Source organism: Rhamphochromis longiceps, linkage group LG1 (assembly GCF_057381845.1).
Source record: "Rhamphochromis longiceps isolate RC_006_pf linkage group LG1, R_longiceps_female_GT1.1, whole genome shotgun sequence".
Taxonomy (NCBI): domain Eukaryota; kingdom Metazoa; phylum Chordata; class Actinopteri; order Cichliformes; family Cichlidae; genus Rhamphochromis; species Rhamphochromis longiceps.
The window spans coordinates 25,144,118-25,166,856 of record NC_140557.1 but is presented as its reverse complement, the minus strand read 5'-3'; the positions used below and the strand labels follow the sequence as shown (position 1 = coordinate 25,166,856).

General features: G+C 40.8%; 2 protein-coding genes across 3 annotated transcripts in view; one reads left to right on the top strand and one right to left on the bottom strand.

The window, feature by feature from the left end:
- The window catches only part of gpc6a (glypican 6a), a 191,964-nt gene that overhangs the window by 77,993 nt on the left and 91,232 nt on the right, over nt 1-22,739 (bottom strand). For both annotated transcript variants that reach the window (XM_085403116.1, XM_085403125.1), the window contains exon 4: nt 18,011-18,176. In XM_085403116.1, the coding sequence (XP_085259242.1) occupies nt 18,011-18,176 (166 nt within the window). The remainder of the gene's footprint in view (nt 1-18,010; nt 18,177-22,739) is intronic.
- Nucleotides 8,499-12,752, top strand: LOC146678797 (uncharacterized). Its single transcript, XM_085403157.1, has 2 exons — nt 8,499-8,799; nt 9,115-12,752. The coding sequence occupies exons 1-2, from the start codon at nt 8,718-8,720 to the stop codon at nt 9,504-9,506; spliced, it is 474 nt and encodes a 157-aa protein (XP_085259283.1). The 5' UTR covers nt 8,499-8,717; the 3' UTR covers nt 9,507-12,752.

Here is a 22,739-nt window from a genome sequence, read left to right as displayed (position 1 = left end):
CTGTGCAATGGGACAATAATGTGAAACACACCAATCCACCTCTCAGTGGCTAAAAAAAACCAAAATAAAGCTGTTTGAGAGGCCGAGTCAAAGTCTGGACTTAAATGAGACTTAGATGCTTTAGTGCAGAGATTCCCAAAGTGGGGGGCCCGCCAGACAGGGCTCCCACACAAATGCAAAGCAGAAGATGAAGCATCGCCAAATATGTTTCCAAACCAACTTCCTTCCAAGCAAAATACAAGAAAATATGATGACTGTGTAGCCTTTGGCTTCACCTGCACAAGTGACAAGGTAGGTCTCCCCGACAGAATTACTTTTCTTTGCAAGATCTCACAAAAGTTCATCTTAATTTTTTTTAATCTCCCATGTCCCTTCCGGGTCTCCATATTAAACAAAGGGGGGCCTAGCAAAAAAAAGTTTGGGAACCGTGGCTTTAGGGTGACCTTAAACAGCCGTTCATGCTTAAAAACCGTACAACGGGGCTGAATTAAAAAAATTTCTCCAAAGAAGAGTGGCCTCATTGCCAGCTATCACAAGTGCTTGATGGCAACTTCTGCTGCCAAGGTTGCTACAACCAGTTATTAAATTTAGGGACAAATTACTTTGTCACACAGGGTCAAGTAGGTAGGTCCTTAATAAGTGAAGTCATCATTTAAAAAACTGCATTTTATATTTACTCAGGTTATCTTTGTGCAATATAAAACTCTGTTTGATGATTTAAAACATTTAAGTGTGACAGATATTCAAAGGTGGTAGACACTTTCTCACAGCGCTGTATGTTTCCAGTGATCATTTGTTAATAGTTTGTTTTTGCAGCAACTGCCCATCAGGAATTAATATGAATTAATGAAGGGACTATTCAGCTGTACTAAAAACGATGAACACAATGCTACACAGTACCCATAAATATATGCCTGCCTAGTGATTCAGGGTTGCAGTGATGAAAATGTAAAGAATAACTTTCACCATCCGCTGGTGCAAACTGCAGAAAGTGTCTGCACACAAACACTCCAAGCTGATGTCGCGAAGCTGTCTTTCTCCACATGCCTGAGCTCATCATGAAAGGTGTCACAAAAACAGCACGTAGATTGTTTACTCTAAATTCTAGTCGACAAATATATCACAAAGTGGTGGCAAACGGATATGATTAACCTAAATTTATTCACAACTTCATGTTTTGGTTGTAATCGTGATGAATGAATGAAGAATTCCCGAGTTAGATCGCTCCCTTTGAACAAGTCTTTTGGTTGACATAGTAAACATGGCCAGTAAACAGTTCCATAATCATAAACAACAATGCTGCCACTTTAATATGGAAAGAAGCGTCAGGGGCAAATCACTGCGTCACTGCACTCGGGGATCGCTGTTTATATGCTTTGCTTTTTTTGACAAACCATGCTGGCTTTGTTCAGTGGCAGAATGGCTCACCTAAATACAACAGTGCACCTGCTGTCTCCTTTCATTTCTTGTTCGATCACAGCACATAATTGCTAGTCAGCACCTGCTAAGCATTCATGATGTGGGAGTGCCTGTGAAAATACAAACATATGTACAGAATTTTTGATCTTCCTGTTTAAACTCTCAGTTCCGCCGTGTTGTAGAGGTGCAATGCTAAATTTTAACATAAAATAAACACGAGGCAGATGACATATGAGGGCCTTACAAGACTGACTGGGAAAAAGCCATGGAATAATCTTTGCCCACAGGGCTCATTGATCTGCCTTTGAAGAGCTGAGAGGATGAGAACATACAGACATGCCAATGATTACACATTAGGGTTCTGCAGTTGTGTTTCACAGTAAAGTGACACATTTGTGCTTTATTTGAAGTATGACAGGATAAACTGACATGCACATGTTATGTAATATTCATCATCCTTCCTTAAAGACATTCATGGTAACACTCGTGTTTGTGACGATAAGCCTCAACCTTCTACTATCACTTCCACAGAACCTATAGGATTGCCTTGAAGAAGTCCAGCTTCAATCATCATTGGACTTTACCAGAACAGCTTTGCATGTTTCACAGCTCCAAAATCATTATTTATCTTATGCTAGCTCTTCATGCAGCACCTCACTTCATCCTGAGTCTGTAACAAGCCATCTCTTTGTAGCTCCATCTCTCTCTTTTCTCTGATTTCCTGCTGCTTTGCCTCGTTACAGCAGCACTGCCTCGTCTGTTGCTTGTGTGCAGGCTCTGAAAACAATCTGCAAAAATACTATAAAATATAAGTTCCTGATTAAAATGGTCACTTCTCAAATCCATCCACTTATGTTTGAGACTGAGTCTGATCCGGAACTTGAAAGCTGACAGCACATGCGCAGCCTAACCGAAAAACCTACTCCATACTCCATATTTCCTGCCTTAATGGACAAGTGCATTGGCTTGAGGCTGAGGCTAAAAACTGACTGACAAAAAGAAACTGCACCCACTGTAGTATAGTGCTTTTTTCCCCAAAAATGGAAAGCAAATGTAATTTTACTTCATAACCAACAAAACTTATAAAGTAGTCCTAAACAGAGCAGCAGAAAAACGTAGGATGCAGCAGGTGGTTGCTGTGTTAAAAAATAAAAACGCATTTAGAGCAGCTTTTGGCTGAAAGAGATAAGATGTACATACACTGACCTTATTTGAAACTATAGGTATCTAACATTGTAACAAACGAAAGAAAGCAAAATCGTTCCACTTTAAAATTGTGCCATCTAAACCAAACAAAAACAAAGCCAAAACGATTACGCTATCACATCATTTTCCTGTAACATTTTTTTCTAATGTGCAGCTGTAAGAGGTGAATCAATTACAAAAGATTCACTACCCTGCCAACATTTCTGTCTGTCTTTTAGCAGCCTGCACAGCCAGTCTCTCAGGCACTTACAGCTGGATTGTAGCTCAGTAGCAACACCAACAAATAATTCTTGATAGGACCTTTTTCAGTTTGTTTGGCTTTCAGCTATTTCTGGTTTACTTTAGCTCATCTGACACCTCAAATACCATGTCTCTTCTTCCACCAACTCTAATGTCTTTTTACATTGGCAATTTTTCTGCTTTTCCAGCTGCAAGAAAATAAAAACCCAATTCTGCTGCCTCTCTGTTAATTTTCCTGTTTTTTGCAGGGAAACAAATGTATACTGGTAAAGGAAACATTAAGAGCAGATGCAATGCTCACTGTGATGGATAACCCAAAAAGTAACTATATTACCAAGGGCTTATGTTCCCCAGTTTCATAATCTGCTTACACACATCAACCTCACTGCACGCCTCACCCACGTGCAGCAAGTTTCAGAGCTGAAATTTTCACACTGGTGAACACAGCACTTTGGGAACATAAAAATGGCCTCTGCATAACAAATTAAACTCAAGCTCAAAGCATGTTGCTGTTAAGTGAAGGAATTGAATATGATACTGCAAATCTGCAGTGCCCCAAAAGTGGTAGGCGTCATCTTTGGGAAATGGCTACTCTGATTAAAATTTCAGTGGAACAACTGGGACGGATCAGTCGATAAGCAGATTGACAGGTGTCGTTAAACAGAACCAGGATGGATTTTTCTTTACTTTCAGTGTTTTTAAGTTAAGCTAACTGACTTTATTTTACCATCTTTATTTTAATGAATTATTCCTGTGGAGTCTGATTTGGCCACAACCTTAATAAATATGCAAAACAATATGCTCCACAGTAAGTAACAATATGTCTTCAGCAAATGTGAAATTGGAGGATAAAAACTTGCAACACTCAATATGCCTGTGTGGATGAAATCAGTTAAATAAATCATACAGCTTAGTTAATTCAGAATATTACAAAAACCACTCGCTGGTTGTAAATATAAAGGGCATTGGTGTTAGCATTCGTGCCAGAGATGCAGGAAAACAGTACTCTGCAGATCCTGCAAAGCCAGTAGCAATTACAAAGAAAAGAAATTGTTTTTGATGATGCTGGGGATATGGAGATCACTTCCACTCGGCTAAGTGAGTCATCCAGCCTTTTCAGCTCTTTGACAGGCAAAAAACTCCACCAGCTACCTTGTTTGTTCCTGTCATGTCTGTTACTGAGACTGTAATGCTTGATACTTGTTCGAGTGCCCGTGTGTCTGTATGTGTATGTGTGAGTGTGTGTGTGTGGTTTAATTTAGAGGTACAGTACTTATGGCATACTAGCATGAATCTTAAATCTTCTAGAAAAAACTAACTTTGGTTTGTGCAGAACTGAGCACAGTTACACAGCTATATCATTTAAAGCACCGACACACTGTTCATCTTCATGATCTCAAAGAGATCGCGGAAAGTCTTTCTTGGAGGAAGGAGAAAACATTGGCTTCATGAACTGTGGGTTGTGGGAAGGTACAGTTACATGGGGACCCAATCCTAGCAATTAAAAAGAAATGAGCAAATAAAATCAATGAGGATCACTTACGCTGTGGTGTCAAAGGACTCACCAGAGGACAACACAAGTCTATATCTTAATTAGGAGAAATAATGTGTTTATGGGCCCAGCACAGAGGAAGAAGTTGGCAAACTACAATGGTCTTTACAAATCACACCAAATTTAAAGCTAAAAGAGTTAATTAATTCCACTGGACATGCTTTTAAGTATGTTTACTAATCCCTGTTCAGCCACACATCATCACTGTAACAGTTTTTGTGTAAAGCTCTTCATTATTTAGTGGGGGGTGCAAAAATATGCAAATTTGAACTCTGCTGAACTTTGTGGGTGCAGCCAACTGAAAACTGTTCACAATAACAAACAGAGAGACAGAGAAAAACCCAGCCTTTCTTTGGTTAATTATTTCCATACCTGCATTGTATAGTAATAAGCTTACAATATACAAATATCAGATATAAAACCTCCATAAAAATAAAAATATTTATTTATTAGCTTAATTTAAGCAAGCAGATGTGACTGCAAATGAGCCTGAGTCTCTCAGTGGTAGTAAAGTGCTGCTACCAGCAACAGCAATGTGGATAAAGGTGCATGCAGCATCATCCAGGGCTGAAATATGAAAGAAATGCAGCTTCTGTAGTGGCCACTTTAGAGATGCTCTAAAAGCAACTGAATCCTAATAGGCTCCATCTTAAAATACCCAGCTAAGCTTATTAAGAGTCATGTTTATAGCTTGGTACAAAAGGTCTCAGTCACACCAGGTTGAAAAATGTGTATTCCCTAAACAAAAAAGCTGCTTTTGAGTTCTTTGTTTGGAAGCCGATTGCTGACATCACCCATAGTTTTCATAAAAGATGCCAACTTGTCTGACAGCATTCACCATTTTACTCTCTAATGTTGGCCGATCAGAAAGTCTAGAACCTAGGAGGGAAAAAGTTAAAGATGACAGTTTCTAAATGGAGGGACAGTAACTGTGTGTCTATATGTAACTCTAAGTGTATATTTTGTCTATATCCGCCATTGTAGAAATTCATCTCATGTAAACAATAACGTGGTGCACAGGGCGACGTCAACAAGCCCCACACCTTTGGCGTTGCGTGACTAAATCTCAGTTTTCCTCATCCACATGTAAACGCAAAAACAAAGTTTTCGAAAATCTGTGGCAGGAAAATCCCAGTTTTCAGTGATCCAAAATGCCGTTTACATGTGGACGAAAGGCCCAAACGGAAAGAAAAAGCTGCGTTTTCAAAAATACCCATGTACATGTGGACGTAGCCTGTAACTGTAAAATTGTATCAACTCTTAAAAGCTAGCTAACTAAGCTAATATAAGCAGCAGCAGCAGATTGAAAGTTGTGTCTCTAAATGACCCTGATGTTTATAGTTGGTTAGCCGTTGTTTGTTTAGCAGTGTTTTGTGGCCAGGTTTGCAGATTCAGTTGCATTTTTAACATGAAGGAATGAAACAGTAAGTATGTCGAGTGTAACTGGTAATATTAGCTAGGGTTGCTGGGGCATTGAACAAGAACATTAAACTAGAATTAGGCTAATTAGCTGAAAATACTGAAGCCACCCATCAAACTCTTTTCATGTTAAGACTGTGAAATGTGAAATCCAGTGACAAGCCTGACATTTGGAGTTAGAGCTGCAAAGCAATTTTTAAATCTCCTATTTGAGAAAGAGGTTAACAGTCAATTATTATCTGTCTCTAATTTTAGCCACATGTAGCTGAGACGGTTATGTTACACTGATAACATTTGCTTGTCAAAAATGACGTTGTTCACGATGTAGCCTGAGCCTAAAAAGCTACTGTAGAGTTTGAATAATAGGATGCGTGTCCCTTCCTCTTTCTCTCTCTCGCCGTCTCTCTGAGGGTATTTTAACAAGGTGCTGACAAGAAAAATGATAATGATGTGTCTGTCATGATGCAGAGCCGGGTAAATTTGTCACAATGGCAGGTGACTGATGGTCTAGGATCATCCAACGGCCAAACCCTGAATTCTTTCCCTGAACACACACGCAGACACACACGTGTAGACACACACAAAAATCACTCAGCACGGGTAGCTACAAGCAGGTAAATCACTTTCTTCCTCAGGTTTATCCTCATTGTTCATGAACTGCCTGTCTTTTTTTTTTCAGCCTGCAAGTGACAATGTCATTACAGTAACCTTTACAAAGTGTAAACTACTGTACTGTGACTGTAACTTTATATGTATGAAACCGATGCTGTGATCATTCTTCTTCTGCATAGCAATATGTAGGCTACATCAAAGTATTCACCAAGGTCGTTACTGTTTCAATGCTACACAGATTTCTGCTTTAATGCTCGCATAGATACAATGTGATGCTGACATCTTAACATGCAAACTGCTTTTTTTTAATGTATCCAATAAAATCAGCAGTTGGTGTTAATTTGTTTGATTGCCAATATTTTAGTTTCTAATCTCATGGTGAGGCATTGTCAGTGTTAAGAGACATTTTAATGGTTCTGTAAAGCATTTAGAGCAATCTCTCTTCTTTTATTCAAAACGAAGGCATAGGCTATTTTCACAGCAGTTACTCTGATATGAAAGGGTAGGTAAAACCCAACTGTTATAAGGACATTATGAAGGTTATGCGCTGCGTTTATCCGCTATTTAATGTCAAAATGGCTGCTGGGAAAAAAAAAACTTGTGTAATCTAGATAGAACGAAAAATATTTCACCACCTACTCTTACATAGTACCACTGCGATACTGTCTTTTAATACTTACAATATTAATACTTAAATAGGGTTAGGTTAAAAAATATATAACAAGGTGTAAAGAGCATTGCATAGATTTGATATATTTAATCTATGTTATGCTTGACCTATTGGCTTATTTTATAGATTAAATATAATATTGAATTAATTAATTATTCAACAAAAAAACCCCCACAACACCAAAACCATCATCTGACAAACAAACAAGAATAAAATTACCAAACCGTGTTTTACATTTTCCACAATTCAAAAGACACAACATATCTTATGGCAGATAAATTGTGATTGTCAGATGTGACACAACTTTTATGTGCCGAGAGAGAAAAGACTGAAGTCACTGTGAGTTTTGTGTTTGGTGACTGAGCAGACATGCAAAGAACATTTCCATAAATATTTAAAGAGAAAGTAGGAAAGCAAAGCTGTTTTCATACAGTGATGGAGTCATGCTTATTAAAATCTGCCTTTCAAGGTTTAGATACACTAAAGTGCAATATAACACGTAGCCAGAACCTGATTGTTGCGACAGGATTTTATTTCTATTAGTCTAAATGACACGTGTATTAAGTTTAATAATGTTAATGTCAGTAAGGTTGCAAATCTACTGGCATTTAGCGAAGTCTGGTTAAGCCAAAGTATTTTCAGTATAAGAAAAATCCTTCTCAGGAAAGAAGATTAAAAAGAAAAAACTTCAAATGATAAATTATTCAAACCCAAAAAACTGAAAACACTTGGCCTGCCAGTTATTACCTGGCAAATAAACCAAAGGTAAAAACAAAATGTTCACAAATTTTGTCCATTATTTCTGTGCTCTTCAATGTAATTACAGATCACATTTCCATGGTGAATATCAGACATACACGGCATGTAAGAAATGACATTATGATTTCATTTTAAGCCACAAAGCCTGTCTTACAGCAGAAGGGCTCTGGCACCAATTCACCTTAATGTTACTAACTACATCTGTGCCTTTTTCTGTCGTGACATGTCAAAATGACCATCATTAAAAATAGATGTTACAGGCGTATTGGTACTATTAAGTATTGTGTGTGAATATATATATATTTTTTTATTTTCTTGCTGTGTATTGGAGTGTTAGGAGCACTACGCTTGCAAACACATTAGTAACTATTTTACGTGCCAGAAAAAAAAAAAATTGTTTTTCTTGGTAGATTTGGTATAGCAAATAAAAATGTAGATTTATTGGTTTGATTTTAATGAAAATAAAGAAACAGCACTTTATACATGCTTTTTTTTCTCCTCTTTTACTTGCTGTGGAATACTAAAACAGCCTTGAGCTTCTCCTGTGGTCATACAACTACTGATAACATCAATGGTATCAATAGTGACATTTAAACAGGACGGAAGCGAGGTAAGTGATGTTGTAGGTGACGTCAGACGCCGGAGATTTTGGCGGAGAAAAAGCAAATGGTAGCATAGAGTTTAACAAAGGTTTTCCAAGCTTCAGTATTACCAAATATACTAATCAATTGTCATATAACTAACAACATCTGTTTTATCATCTCTAACACCCTGGAGGACAACGGGGAGAGTTTAGACGCTCTCCAAGATTACATCGACCGCTGTTTTCAAGATTTAGTAATGCATAAGGCCCAGAGTGCATCTTCCCCGGCCAAAATCGAGACGCCGTCATCGAAGAGAAGTCGCCAGGCAGACTCCCCCGGTACAACATCGCCTGCCGGCAAAGACATCGCAGAAATCCTGGAGTCAATCGACAAGCGATTGTCCAGTTTCGATGCGAGGCTGTCCCTGGTGGAGATTTTACACCGGGAATTTAAATCTCTGAGAGAATCCCTGGAATTCAGCCAGCGGCAGGTGGAAACGCTTGCCGCTGAAAATGCCACGCTACGGGAGTCGGTTAAATCTCTCACCGATAACGTGACCCAGCTAAACATTGAAAATAAAAAAATAAAAGAGTCCGTTATCGATCTACAAGCCCGTAGCATGAGAGATAATCTTGTGTTTTCTGGTATTCCAGAAACTGCCGGAGAGGACGCAGAGGCAACGGTGAAAAACTTCATTAAAATCCACCTGAAGCTGCCGGAGGACACCGTAAAGAACATCGACTTCGATAGAGTACATCGCTTGGGGGGCGCGCGGTCGCGGACCGGGAGACCACGGCCTATTGTGGCCAAATTCAGTCAATTCAAACAGAAGGAACAGGTGAAGAGTCGCGGCAGAGAGCTGAAAGGAACGGACTTCAGCGTGAACGACCAGTTCCCCAAAGAGATCCTGGAACGACGCAAGGTCCTGTTCCCAGTTCGACGTAGCTTTATCCAGAAAGGCTCCCGTGCTGTCATCGCTGTGGACCGGCTCTACGTGGACGGACAGCTGTACCGCGACCCCGGCACCACACCGTGGTTATACTGACTGCACTCCAGATAAGAACCCGCTACACTCTTTTCTTATTCATTCACACTTTCTCCTTTAAAATGTGTTTAACCTAGTAATATCAGTAGGATGTCATAGCAGATATAACACCGTCACCCTCCGTCATTGCTTTAATTGGAATGTTTCCGTTTCGTTTCCTTTTTTTTGTTGTCGCTCACAGTTCATGTGGTTTCTTTCTTTCTCTTGTCTTTCACTGCTGTGGTCACCTACTCCCCCACTCACCTACAAACAACACCCTCTATTTCTCCATATTTTCACAACACGATCACGCAAACACATCAGCTCAACGGCAGCACATTCACAACAGCCTCACAGCACGCACAGACTTGCAGGACACATAAGGAAGCCACGCTTGTTCATATTAGTGAATATTCACACACATAGTCAGACTTATGGAGTCTCTCACCACACTTCTTTTTCTCTTTCTATTTACAAACAAGGGATGTTTCCATATTCTCTCCACCTGTCTAAACGAAACACCCAGCATACATCATTAAACATACACGCACAATTAAGGGCATGCTGAGGTTTGTCACATGGAATGTAAATGGAGCTGGCACCAGAGGAAAGAGGTTAAAAATATTTAACCAGCTTAAAAAACTACAGGCAGATGTTGTTTTATTACAAGAAACTCACAAACCTGTCACAGGTTTAAATGAACTTAAAACACCTGAGTTTCCTAACGTGTTTGCAGCCTGTTATAATTCTAGACAACGGGGAGTAGCAATTTTAATACATAAAAATGTTAATTTTACAGTACTCGATACAGTTATAGATCCAGAGGGTAGATTTCTAATTATTAAACTATCAATATTGAACAAAAAACTATGTATTGTTAGTATATATGGTCCAAATGTTGATGAACCCTCATTCTTCCACGGTTTTTTTAGTGCACTCTCTGAACACCTTGATTGCACACTCATTCTTGGCGGTGACCTCAACCTTGGACTAAATGAAGAAATGGATAGGCTCAACACAACAGGAACTCAGCGTAATTGGCAGTCCACAAATATAATCAAACAGTATATGAACGACTTTGGTCTTTGCGATGCATGGCGCTCTCTTCACCCCACCAGTAAGGAATATACTTTTTTCTCGCATGTTCATCACTCTTACTCTCGTCTGGATTATTTTTTGGTCAGCAGCTCACTGCTGTGTGACATTTCAGACACTGAGATTCATCCTATAGCTGTCAGCGATCATGCTCCTGTATCTTTAACACTAATGCACAAGAATAATACTACGCCAAGTAAAAACTGGAGATTTAATATATCACTACTTAAAGATGAAGACTTTATTAAATACTTTAAAAAGGAATGGACTTCATATTTAGACTTTAATGACACTCCCGGAATATCTGCTTCTGTTCTATGGGAAGCAGGGAAAGCTGTGATGAGAGGTAAAATAATTTCTTTCTCATCACACAAAAAGAAAGAAGAAAACAAAAATATTCAGGAATTAGAAAAAAACATCAAATCACTAGAAGAAGCCTACGCGTCCTACCAAGATCAGGAAACATTGAACAAAATATGCAAAACAAAACTAGAATTAAATGAAACTATTAATAAAAAAACACAATTCCTTATACAAAGACTTCGCTTGCAGAATTTTGAACACAGTAACAAATCAGGTCGATTTCTAGCTAACCAGCTAAAAATAAATAAAGAAAAAACAACTATATGTGCTGCTAAAGATTTATCGGGGAACACAATATATGATCCTGGAAGAATAAACAACATTTTTAGGGATTTCTATGAAACTTTATACTCACCACAAATAAACCCATCTAAAAATGAAATTGATCTGTTTCTTGACAACGTAACTCTTCCAAAATTACTAGACAGTCAAGCAATGGAACTGGATTCGCCACTGACGCCAAGTGAACTCCAGGAAGCCCTGATAAGTATGCCCAATAATAAGGCTCCAGGTCCAGACGGCTTCCCTGCAGAATTCTACAAAGAATTCTGGACAATTTTGGCACCAGTATTCCACAGCATGTTGCAGGAAATCGAGGAAAAGGGCAGACTACCACCAAATATGAATTCTGCCAACATTAGTCTCCTGCTAAAACCAGGCAAAGATCCTTTATTTCCCTCAAGCTATCGTCCAATTTCTCTTTTAAATGTAGACCTTAAAATAATCTGCAAAGCTCTCTCAAAGAGATTAGAGAAAATGACCCCCCTCTTAATTCATCCTGACCAAACTGGTTTCATAAAAGGTCGGCACTCCTCAACAAACACTCGTAGATTACTTAATTTAATAGACTACTCATACGATAAAAACATCGAAGCCATAATATTATCTCTAGATGCAGAAAAAGCATTTGACAGAGTTAATTGGAAATTTTTATTCGCAACTTTACACAAATTTGGTTTTGGAAACTCTTTCATAAACTGGATAAGAATATTATACAATTCCCCAACGGCTCGTATCAGAACAAATGACCAGACATCCTCCAGCTTCTGTCTCCTGAGGGGCACCAGACAGGGATGCCCACTCTCCCCCTCACTTTTTGCAATTTTTATCGAACCTCTAGCAGCAGCATTTAGACAGGCTACAACAATTAAGGGCATAAAATGTAAGAACATAGAACATAAAATCAGTCTCTATGCGGATGATGTGTTGCTTTTTCTGCAAAACACACAAACCAACCTCTCTGAGGTAATTACTTTAATAAACTGGTTTTCAAGAGTTTCAGATTATTCAATTAACTGGCCAAAATCTACAGTTCTCCCCATTAACTGCTCCTTCCATAATTCTTCCTCTGCCCCACTGCAATCCGGAAATATTAAATATTTAGGTATTAATATCTCTCCTAAGCTTTCAGACTTAACTAAACTAAACCACATCCCACTTCTAAAGAAAGTAGAAGGCGATCTGACTAGATGGAAATCTTTACCCATATCACTCATGGGAAGGGTCGCCACTATAAAAATGATGATCTTGCCAAAAATAAATTACTTATTTTTGATGATCCCTAACAAACCATCACAAGATTGGTTCAGATCTCTGGATTCATATATTTCCAAATTCCTTTGGAAAGATAAACCCCCGCGTATTAGCTTAAAAACGCTACAAAGAACCAAGGATAGAGGAGGATTAGATCTGCCTAATTTTCACCAATACTTCTTAGCCAACAGGCTTCAGTTCATCTCAGAATGGTTAAAACATACCTTCTTAGTTGAGCCCTGGCTAGATGTTGAACAGGCACTATGCAAGGATCTAGAGATTTCAGACCTACCATTTATTAGCTCAAACATCAAAAGACATGAATGCTTTAAAAGTATCAACATCAGCTTTTCTCTAACAGCATGGTGGGAGTTTCTAAAAATAACGGAGTCTTCATTAATCCCATGCAAACGTACACCTATCTGGAATAACCCTGACATATTACAAAACAATAATATGATTAATTTCCCAGAATGGAGTTGTAAAGGAATTAAATACTTAGAACATATATTAGAGGGAACAGAATTTATTCCATTTGACAGACTAGTTGAACAATATGGGATCAACAAGACAAGGTTTTTAGAATATCAACAAATTAAATCCATAGTAAAAAAGAAATTTAACCTCAGTCAAGTTGAATTACAAACACCACTAAGTGCGGCACATTTTCTTACTCTTAAATCCCCCAAATTATTATCTAAAATATACAGAACACTTTCTAAATTAGATGAATCAATATCCCTTCCTACTGCAAAGTGGGAAGCAGATTTATCAGTCAACCTAGACCAAAACTTCTGGTCTCAGATTTGCTTAAAAACTTTTAAATTAATTAAAAATCCCAGTCTGCAATTAATACAATACAAAATACTTCATAGAGTGCACTATACAGGTCATCGGATGTTCAAGATGGGCTTTACATCTTCCAACAACTGCTCACACTGTCAAGGCAATACACCAGACAATTACATCCACGCTCTTTGGTTCTGTCCACCAGTGCAAAAGTTTTGGCGCGAGATATGTGAAGACTTATCAAAATGTCTGAAATGTAACATTCCAACCTCCCCCTTAGTGTGTTTGTTGGGCAGCTTAGATAATGTCACTTCAGAAAAGAATATAGCCCATATGATCTTCACTGCCCTATGCATAGCCAAGAAAACAGTCCTCATGAACTGGAAAAATAAAAATAATCTTAATTCTAACCAATATAGAAATTATCTATTAGATTACATTAGTCTTGACACAGCCTCTGCCACCACATTAGATCAATTGCTCTGGGCCCCTTTTATCAGCTCCATCACCTAGTGGGGGTGGGGGGTCATAGTTTGGTCCCGCCTTCACTGTTGTGATTGGTGAGGGGGTAGGGACAGGCTTAGGGCGTCGGGGGGTTCCCCGGAGGCATCTTCCTTGGGGGGCTCAACCCGGGGTAGCGGTCACGTCCGGTTGAGGGCTCTGTTGGCTCTCAGGTGACTGTTTCCTCGCGGCTGCGTGCAGCGGGGCTAGGGGAGGGTCTGTGCTGACGGACGTGGGTTACTGACCTGGCAACCTGGCTGCCCCTGGGTGGGTCCGGGATGGGCGTGAGGTTTTGGGGGCGCTCCGTCTCTGGGCTGGGGCCCGGGCCGGGCCTCGGGGGCTCGGGTCCTGGTTGGTGTGTTGCCGGGGTTGTGGGCGGGTGGGTGCATGGGGGCCCGGCCCTGGAGCAGGGTGCCGCCGGTGCATCGAGCCGCCTGGGGGGCTCTTCAACTGGTGGGGGGGATGGTCACATCTTGCAGGAGCTTTCTTCTCTCAGGAACTCTCTGCAGGAGGGGGAGATACAGGAGAGGTGGAGGAAGATCTCAGCCTGAGCGTTTACCGTCTTATGTAGTCTGGAAGATGTGTGGTTGGTGGGGTGGGTGCAGTTTTCTCTGTGGTGGGGTTGGGTGGACTGTCCAGGGCTCTGTGGAGCCGGGGGGCGCTACTGCACTGGGCCCCGGTCTGATGGGCCTGGGCCCCCCTTCCCTGGCGGGTCGCGGAGGGTGGGAGTGCCTACTGGGGTCAGCGGGGGAGCTGGCCCCAGGGAGGGGTTACCTGCCCCTCCCTTCCTTCCCTCCCCATCTCCAGCTGCCTCCCTCTTCCCGCTCCTCCACAACCACCCACACATGCAGGGCCTTGGAGTGGGGGTATGTCACCAGGGTGCAGAGGAGGCTACCCCCCCCCCCCTCCCTGTCCCCTTCTGGCTGCCTCTGCCTCAATTTTATCCCACAACTTAGACATTCACATTATTCACACTCTCATTACACATACATATAGGATCTTGGGGGTGGGCACAATCACGGAGTCCAAATCACCATCAGGGTGTATACCTCACCCCTGACGTCGTTGCCCACCTCTCAATTTTAAATACACTTAGTCATTGAGGGTTAGCAGGAGGGACTATGCGCTTACCTGCTGCTCCTTGGCAGGTAGCTCCATGCCCTCCTGGGTTTTAATTGCACCTTAGAACACATATGCATCAACACTACAATGAGCGGGTGGAGGGAGGTTTGGAGTCTTCTCCCACCCCCATTCTCTGCGGCCTGCTGGAGCGGGAGGGCTAGTAGGAGGAGTTGGCCGTCCGACTGCGGTCTGGGGTGTGGGGCCTCCCTGCTGCTGCGGAGTCGGGGTGGTCTGCCTCTCCCCACCGCAGGGAAAAGGGTAACACCACCTGGGTCTGGGTGCAATTCCCCCCTCCAGGGGCAAGGGTACCTAGACCCGGTTTGTAGAGTACGCTTGGGGAGTGTGATTGTGTGTACAGCGTCTCTTTATGTCTGTCTCCACGTTGGTTGAGTGTGGAGTGAGTGCATATGAGAGCATGAGGGTGGGAATGGATGTTTGTGTCTGTGTGTGCCTGTATGTCTGTGTCTATATGTCAGGTTGGGTATCAGACGCCACCTCTCTGGGGACACCTCAGGTCCTCCAAGGTTTGGAGGCCTATCTCCACCCACCACCACTTCCCCTGCCGGTGGCGGACTCCCTCAGGTGTCGGTGTGTTGGTGGTTCTTTTGTGTCTGGGGGTGGGCGTCCGGGTGCACACCGGCTCACTCCTTGGCGGCCGCTTGTCGGGGCCTGGGGCCTGGGGCTCGCTCGGGCCCCTTTGGAGGTGGGGTGCCCCCGGCCTCTCGGCCTAGGGCTCGGTCACTCAGGCGCAGCTGGGGGCCGGCGGAGCTCACGGGCGCGTCACTGCAACTCCCCCTGACTTCTGCTCCGCGGCTGCTGGGCGAGCCCTCATCTGGGACTCTCCTCAGCTCTTACTGGGACAGTGGCGCGGCTGCCCCTCTGTTGGTCTTCCATGGTCTCTTGTGTTCTGGGGGCCTCTGGATGTCTGGAGTTTTGATCTCCTCCATACCCGCTTCACACCCTGGAGGACAGGGCTGTGGCCCCCCCCACACTCCCTAGCAGATCATTACATGGAGAAACCTTTGGAATGCAAGCATGCTGATCCACACAGGTATGCACACATGGGTATTCACAGACGCGGACTAAAGCTTTCTTGGCTGCTGCCTCAAAGCACACTGTGCGCTGTCTATCTTGCGTGCTGCACAATATCGTTTATTACTTAGTAAATACTGATATCTATGACTAGCTAGTTTATTGTGATGGTGCTTTGTTTTCTCTATTATTATGTTGCTCTTTGTTGTTTGCTGTCTCCTCTGTTTGTTTTTGTTTGTTTGTTTTTTTTTTTTTTTTTTTTTTTTTTTTTTTCTCCATACAGGTGACCCAGGAGTTTTTTTTTTTTTTCTCTCTCTTCCCCCCCCTTCTCACCGTCTCTTCTCCCCTTTGGTTTTCTTTCTTTCTCTCCCCCTCTCTCTCTCATTCATTCCCCCTGTCCTATTTATTTAAAAAAAAAAAAAAAAAAAAAAAAAATGACAAAGGATGAACTGAAGCTCTGCCATCACGTAATGTCGCATACTGCTGTTTCTGATGTCATTTAAAAAAAAAAAAAAAAAAAAAGTAACTATTTTACGTGCCAGAAAAAAAAAATTGTTTTTCTTGGTAGATTTGGTATAGCAAATAAAAATGTAGATTTATTGGTTTGATTTTAATGAAAATAAAGAAACAGCACTTTATACATGCTTTTTTTTCTCCTCTTTTACTTGCTGTGGAATACTAAAACAGCCTTGAGCTTCTCCTGTGGTCATACAACTACTGATAACATCAATGGTATCAATAGTGACATTTAAACATGAGCAAGGTCCACAGGTAAATGCCACTGGGGGTTCTTCAAGGCTTTTAATCTAACCTCCCTTAATAGTTGATGATTTGAAAGGAGGACAATGACAGATTGTGTAGGGGTTCAATCCATAAATTTCTATAATGTAAAGATATGCTTCAGTGGTGAGAACTGACCTGTGATACATTTAGAAGTTGTCTCTGAAAGGCAGATCAATATTTCTTGTGAGCTGCATGGTAAGCAAATTGAAGTACAGTACTTTAGCAACAGATAACAAATACAAAATGTCACCAGACATCAAAAACAAATCTTTTGTAGCAAAAAATAAACATCCCCTGGGTTCTGCATTTCTAATTATAATACAATGAAACACACTGGCTTTCCAAAGCAAAACCCATGTCTGCACAAAAAAAGTGATTTAGAATAAAAAAAAATACACTTTTTCTGACACCCCAAGGGTGTTTGGGTCTAACTAGATTCATCATTCTGTTGCAACAACAGCTTTTCCCATTACTGTCAAGCACATCATCCCTTTGCGACAATAGATTTTCCTCTTCACAACCAAACAAGACACTAACTTTTTAAACACATGTCATAAAGCTGTGAGACATCTCATTCAGTGCATGGGGGCCCATGTTGATCTGAGACTTCAGACGTGCCATCGGAGAGAACAAACGGTTCGTCATCTCATGGTTTCTCAAATGACAGGCTTGTCACAAAACAGCGAAAAGCTTAGATGTGCAGTTCACTTGACACACAGTCTTTGGGGATGTCTCTTAAAAAATGGTGCCCCATTTAAAAAAAAAAAAAATCTGTTAGTGTGGGTGGGAGGATGGGATTGGGGTACATAACAAATAAAGCACTGGCCTACAAAAGATCCAGAGGGAACACTCTATATGCCTTCTTGGTATCCATTTAACAGGAGGGCTTACAGCAGCCGGCTGCTTACAGCCAAACTGAAGTGCTATATTACTCACCATGCTCAGCTGGAAACACTATAGAAAATGTGTTTGCCTAGGATCTACTCTCCTTTATCAATCCCAAACAGCAGGGACTAGAGCTTTAAGCACTATGCCAGGGCTCCAGCAATAGCAAACAACATTTCAGACAGAAAAAGAAGAAATGGTTTCACAAATAAGATTTCAGTTTTGTCTCTTTAAAATCCTTTAAAGCTGAATCTATCACAGCGCATCCTACTGAATTCCCATCGAGACTATTCAAAGGCACTGCCTTAGAAAAGAAACATGCAGCCTTAGAAGTACAAGCTCAAGTTTGAACACATGTTGACGAACCTACAAAGAAAGAGAAAACGAAAAACAGGTGCAAGGGCACTCGATTCAGATCTTACCAATGAAGAGGTTCCATTCAGAATCTAGGTCTGCCTGGTTTGCTAGACAGCCTCTCATTACGTTGTGACAGTAGTTGGGACAGGGTTTGAGCCCAGGCATTCCACGACAGTATGGACAGTACAGCATCCTGGTCAAGGCTTTAACACATGCTGGAGCTACATTCACCTGCAAAGCAAAGAGATGCTTTTTCAGTTATGTCAGGGATTGAAATGGTGATTATTTCTAATAGAAGTTGAAATGTTTGATGGTAGTCAAAATTTTCCAAGAGGTTTCTACCAGCACCAGTGCATGCCAAAGCATCAGCAGTCAAAAATGCAGTTTTATATGAAACTATAGAGGGGATGGAAGTCGGACGGACACTACACTCTATTGCATCTTCTGAAGCTTGAAATGTGGAAATCCAGCAGATGAAACTGCATGACAAGGTTTACATCTCTGTCCATCTCCATTTATTGTGAAGGCTGTGCCTTTTGTTGTTGGGCCATGTAACTGTGCTGGCTTGAGTAAAAGTGACAGGATTCTCACATCTGCTTCCCCTCAGAGGTGGGGATGCAGAACGGGAAGTACATCTGATAATTGGCCTGTCAGCCTCTGTATTCATGGTTGACTTTAGATTTTGAACAGCACACACTGGAGACTTCTAGTGTGTGTGTGTGTGTGGGGGGGGGGGGGGGGGGGGGGTGGTTTCCGATGGGTCAGCAAAGCAGGATAGTTAAAAGTAAAGCTAACTAAGCCAAAAAGGGACGTATCCTTACATTTAAGCAATAAAAAATAATTCAGCAGCACTTTGGTTTAGCAGATATTCAATATATACTAACAATATAAATATGTGGAAAAAATATTGATAAAATATTGATATGCAATTTGGTGCATAAGCAGTGATTTTGCGGACTTTAATTTAAAGTCCACAAAATCACTGCATTTTTATTCATTTTCTTTCACTAATGTATCACTTTAGTGCTACTTAAACTTCTGTTAATTTTGGTACTGTCAGACAAATAAAGAAATAAAAAGCAAAGACAGACGGCACAAAGCCTGCGACGAAAATAAAGCACAAATAAAAGAAGAATATAAGAAGATAAAAATGAAAAGAGAAGAACGCATTAGTGCACTACTGTAGCTCCATGGCAACATCTGAGGCTTTGCCATGACACTGCATACAGCCTGCGTCTGTTTTTAACATTCCAGCTTGTCTTTGATTTCACTCATACCATGACCAGACCACCTGTGTGTGAAGCGTGAGTGTGAGAGATTGGGGGGAAAAAAAGACAAGAGCGATGTTAGAAAAAAGGCAGAGAGAGAGAGACAGAGAAGCAGAAGGCAGAGATGAGCGCTATTAATGTATTTGCTTCCACTGCTGCTCGGCACCAAGCGACAAGGATCAAATGAACCATCTTTGACATTTGCAATCTGCCAGTGACATCACGCGATGTCTTGTAAGAAGGCCATTAAACCGGGTTGCTAGCTGTCAGTTGTAGCGCTGCGTGTCATCCGCTGGTATGTGTTCTTGTAAATTGTTTATATCTCTCTGGGAGTGTAGCGAACATATGGGAATTTTTCAGGAACAAGGTTCATTTGACAACACATTAGAAAGCTGACATGCATGGGAAACCAGAGTGTTACATTTGAAACCATTAAAAAAATAGGACATCACTGCGTTATAGACAGAATTAGGAGAATATTACTACTGGAGAGCTGGAACACACACACACACACACACACACACACACATATAAATAAATCTGTGTGTGAGTGTTTTGCTATTTTCTACTCATGCACCACAGTCACACACAACACTCATGGTGCCCTGATGAGGAGTGTAGATGTTAAAAATATATTAATAATCAGTTAGAATATGCTTACAGATACATTACTATGTCTTATAGCCCATTTAAAAATGAATAGTGGTGTAAAGTAAAATGCTGCTAATCGACATATTTATAAATAATTCATATATTTATATTACGTTGTTTCTTTGTTTTTTAAAGTGACATACTGTACACCGATCAGTGTACTGTTATAGGAGCCTACTATAACGCCTTATCGAACCCTTTGCGAAGGGCAGTTTTGTAATTTAATTTCTACATTTTCTGATTCACAAACTGAGCTCGAGGAAGTTTTTTTCTTCTAAAAGAAACATTAGAGCAGACTGAGAGTGAACAGGCTGTGGAGAAATCCTAAGATGCTGCCAAGGATGCAGAGCAACAAACACCAAGAAAACAGAGAGACAGATACAGATGAAGCAGACGGAGAGAAAACCGGACAAGACACTAGCAGACAAACAGAAGGAATAGGCAGGTGCCGTCACCACACTTGGAAACAGAAACAGGACCAACTAAATGCCAATCACAGTGTTTGGTTTGGAGAGAACATCCTGTAAAATTCCACAGACTTTCTGCTTCCAAATGTACACTTTATGATTTTCAGGATCCAATACATATCATACTATATATATGTATTTATATATATATTGCCATCTATTTACAGACCTTGAAGAGCAGTCTCCAGTGACAGTGCTCTCATCTTTAGATCTCAGCCTGTTTTCTTCCCTTGCCTTCAGTACTTGCACTTCATAAAAATCCGTATCTCACATAAATTCACAAAGTCTGACTGCTACATGCAATTCACCAATCGACTGCGACTGAGACAGGGATGAGACACTTTTCCGATCCTACTCCCCCCCACATCCCTGTGCTTCTTCAGAAATATCCCCTGCCCTCTCCCTCATCAACGACTCAAATCCCACAGATTAAATACGTTATCCTATCGAGCATTTGAATCATTTTTGTTTCACAAGCTAATTTGCATATAAATATGTTTTGCGTAGTGAGAGAGAGAGAGAGCTCGTCCCTTTTGTTTTCTCTTTTGGCTCACAGTGGCCTAGTCACTGTACCTGAGCAGCAACATGAAATCCAGTTTAAACCATAATTGTAAAACAACAACCAGTTGACAGCATGACTTTGGAGTATCTGTGCTTGATAACTTCCTTGTTTCGCTGTTGTGGTATAAATGATGGCAACATCATAGAGGAGGATAATGAAAATATAGTCCCTGCACCATCTGCAACATCAACATGCAATTTTTTTCCCAACTTGTAAAAAGGATTTCATTATTTATTCAAATATTAAATAATATATCTTTTTTTTTTTAAATTGTCAGAATAACTTACTTCAGTCAATTCAATTACACTTGGCCCAGTTTCTCAGCATATAGAGAGAAAACACTGGGATTTTTTTTTTAACCACAGTCCAGTTTCAACTACGTCCTTTATATTCGATGTGGCTTTTTTGTGGCAATAGAAGAAATACAGTTAATACTGCAAATGGGAAAAGTGCTTTAAGCTGCCCTAAAGCTTTGTGAGCCTTTGGAAAATTTGCATTAAAATGATGCCTCCTAACACAATTATCTTAGTGGGATTTTTTTTACATCATCGCTGTTACTGTGCCCAGCAGTCGCCGGGTGCCCTGGACGAAGGGTAATCTGATAATCTTGTTAGCACTTATTTACAGTTGAGTAGATAAAATATTTCACAGCAGGATGAGGGGAGAACTTGGAAGTGAGATGACTCAGATCCAGAGCAAGATTAAAACACTAATCTACTCATCTGATGTTTAAGTGCAACGATAACACCGCATGGAGAGCATGTGCTTGCGCGCAAGTCACTGTGTGTGTTTTGGAGTCGTGGAGGACGAATTCAGATCCTTTAAGCAGAAAAAAAAACCTTAATTAAAGTCCCAAACTGATAAATATGAGTGCCTATTATACTAAAAAATAATGTACTTTAGGCTTTAGTTATTACATTTTTTAAAGTGACTAAAGATAAAACACTGCATAGTTAATATTTTACCTTTTCATAACTTTTAAGTAGATTTTCTTGCAAACGCATACCTTTTTGTTCACATATATTGACACAAAACCTATTATAATATTTACATTATGTGATATTGACTTTGTTCTGTAAGTGCATTTACATAAGGACAGTGTGTGAGTAAATAGACTATAAGAATGGGATGAGCCACAAACAGCAGCCAACTCATTAGCCTGCTTGAAGATGTGGTCAGCTCCTTAGGTAAGCGTAAACATTACCAAGAATTTAAAGTGCAAGATTATAAATGCAATGAGCCTTATGGGCAACAGCACAGCCCCATAAGGGGCCACAGTCAGGAGACATTACACACACCTGAATTCAATCAGCAATAAGACACATCAATGATGGGTAAATCATTAGAAATCGAATAAAAAGCGTTACCATTAAAATAAGGGATAACTCTGAAAGACACTCGGAAGATATCACCTTGTCTCTCTGACAAGGTGTTGCCATGCTTACACGGTGTGAGCTCCCTTTAGGGGCAACAAAGTAGGAGAAGCAAAGACGATGGAAATTGCTTTGTGCCACCAAGTAATGAAGTTGTGAGAAATGACAATGACTTTGCAAGCTACCAAGGCCAATCAAGGGGAACACTTGTGGGACGGTGAGACTGTTGCCAAAAAATTGTCTCAATAGTTCTGTCATAATTATTGTGACAGGTTGTGTTGCTTCGCACTGATTGGACATGGATGTAAGACTGCATTGCTGCCCCAGTGTCCCCACTCAATTCCACAGCCATTAGTGTCAATGGCAATATGAGTGATTTGTTACTGTGCAAATAAGACTACCATCTGCTACGAAGAGAAACATGTGCTTGGTTGCATAAATCTCCGTGTAAAACTTAACCACTTATTTCTTCC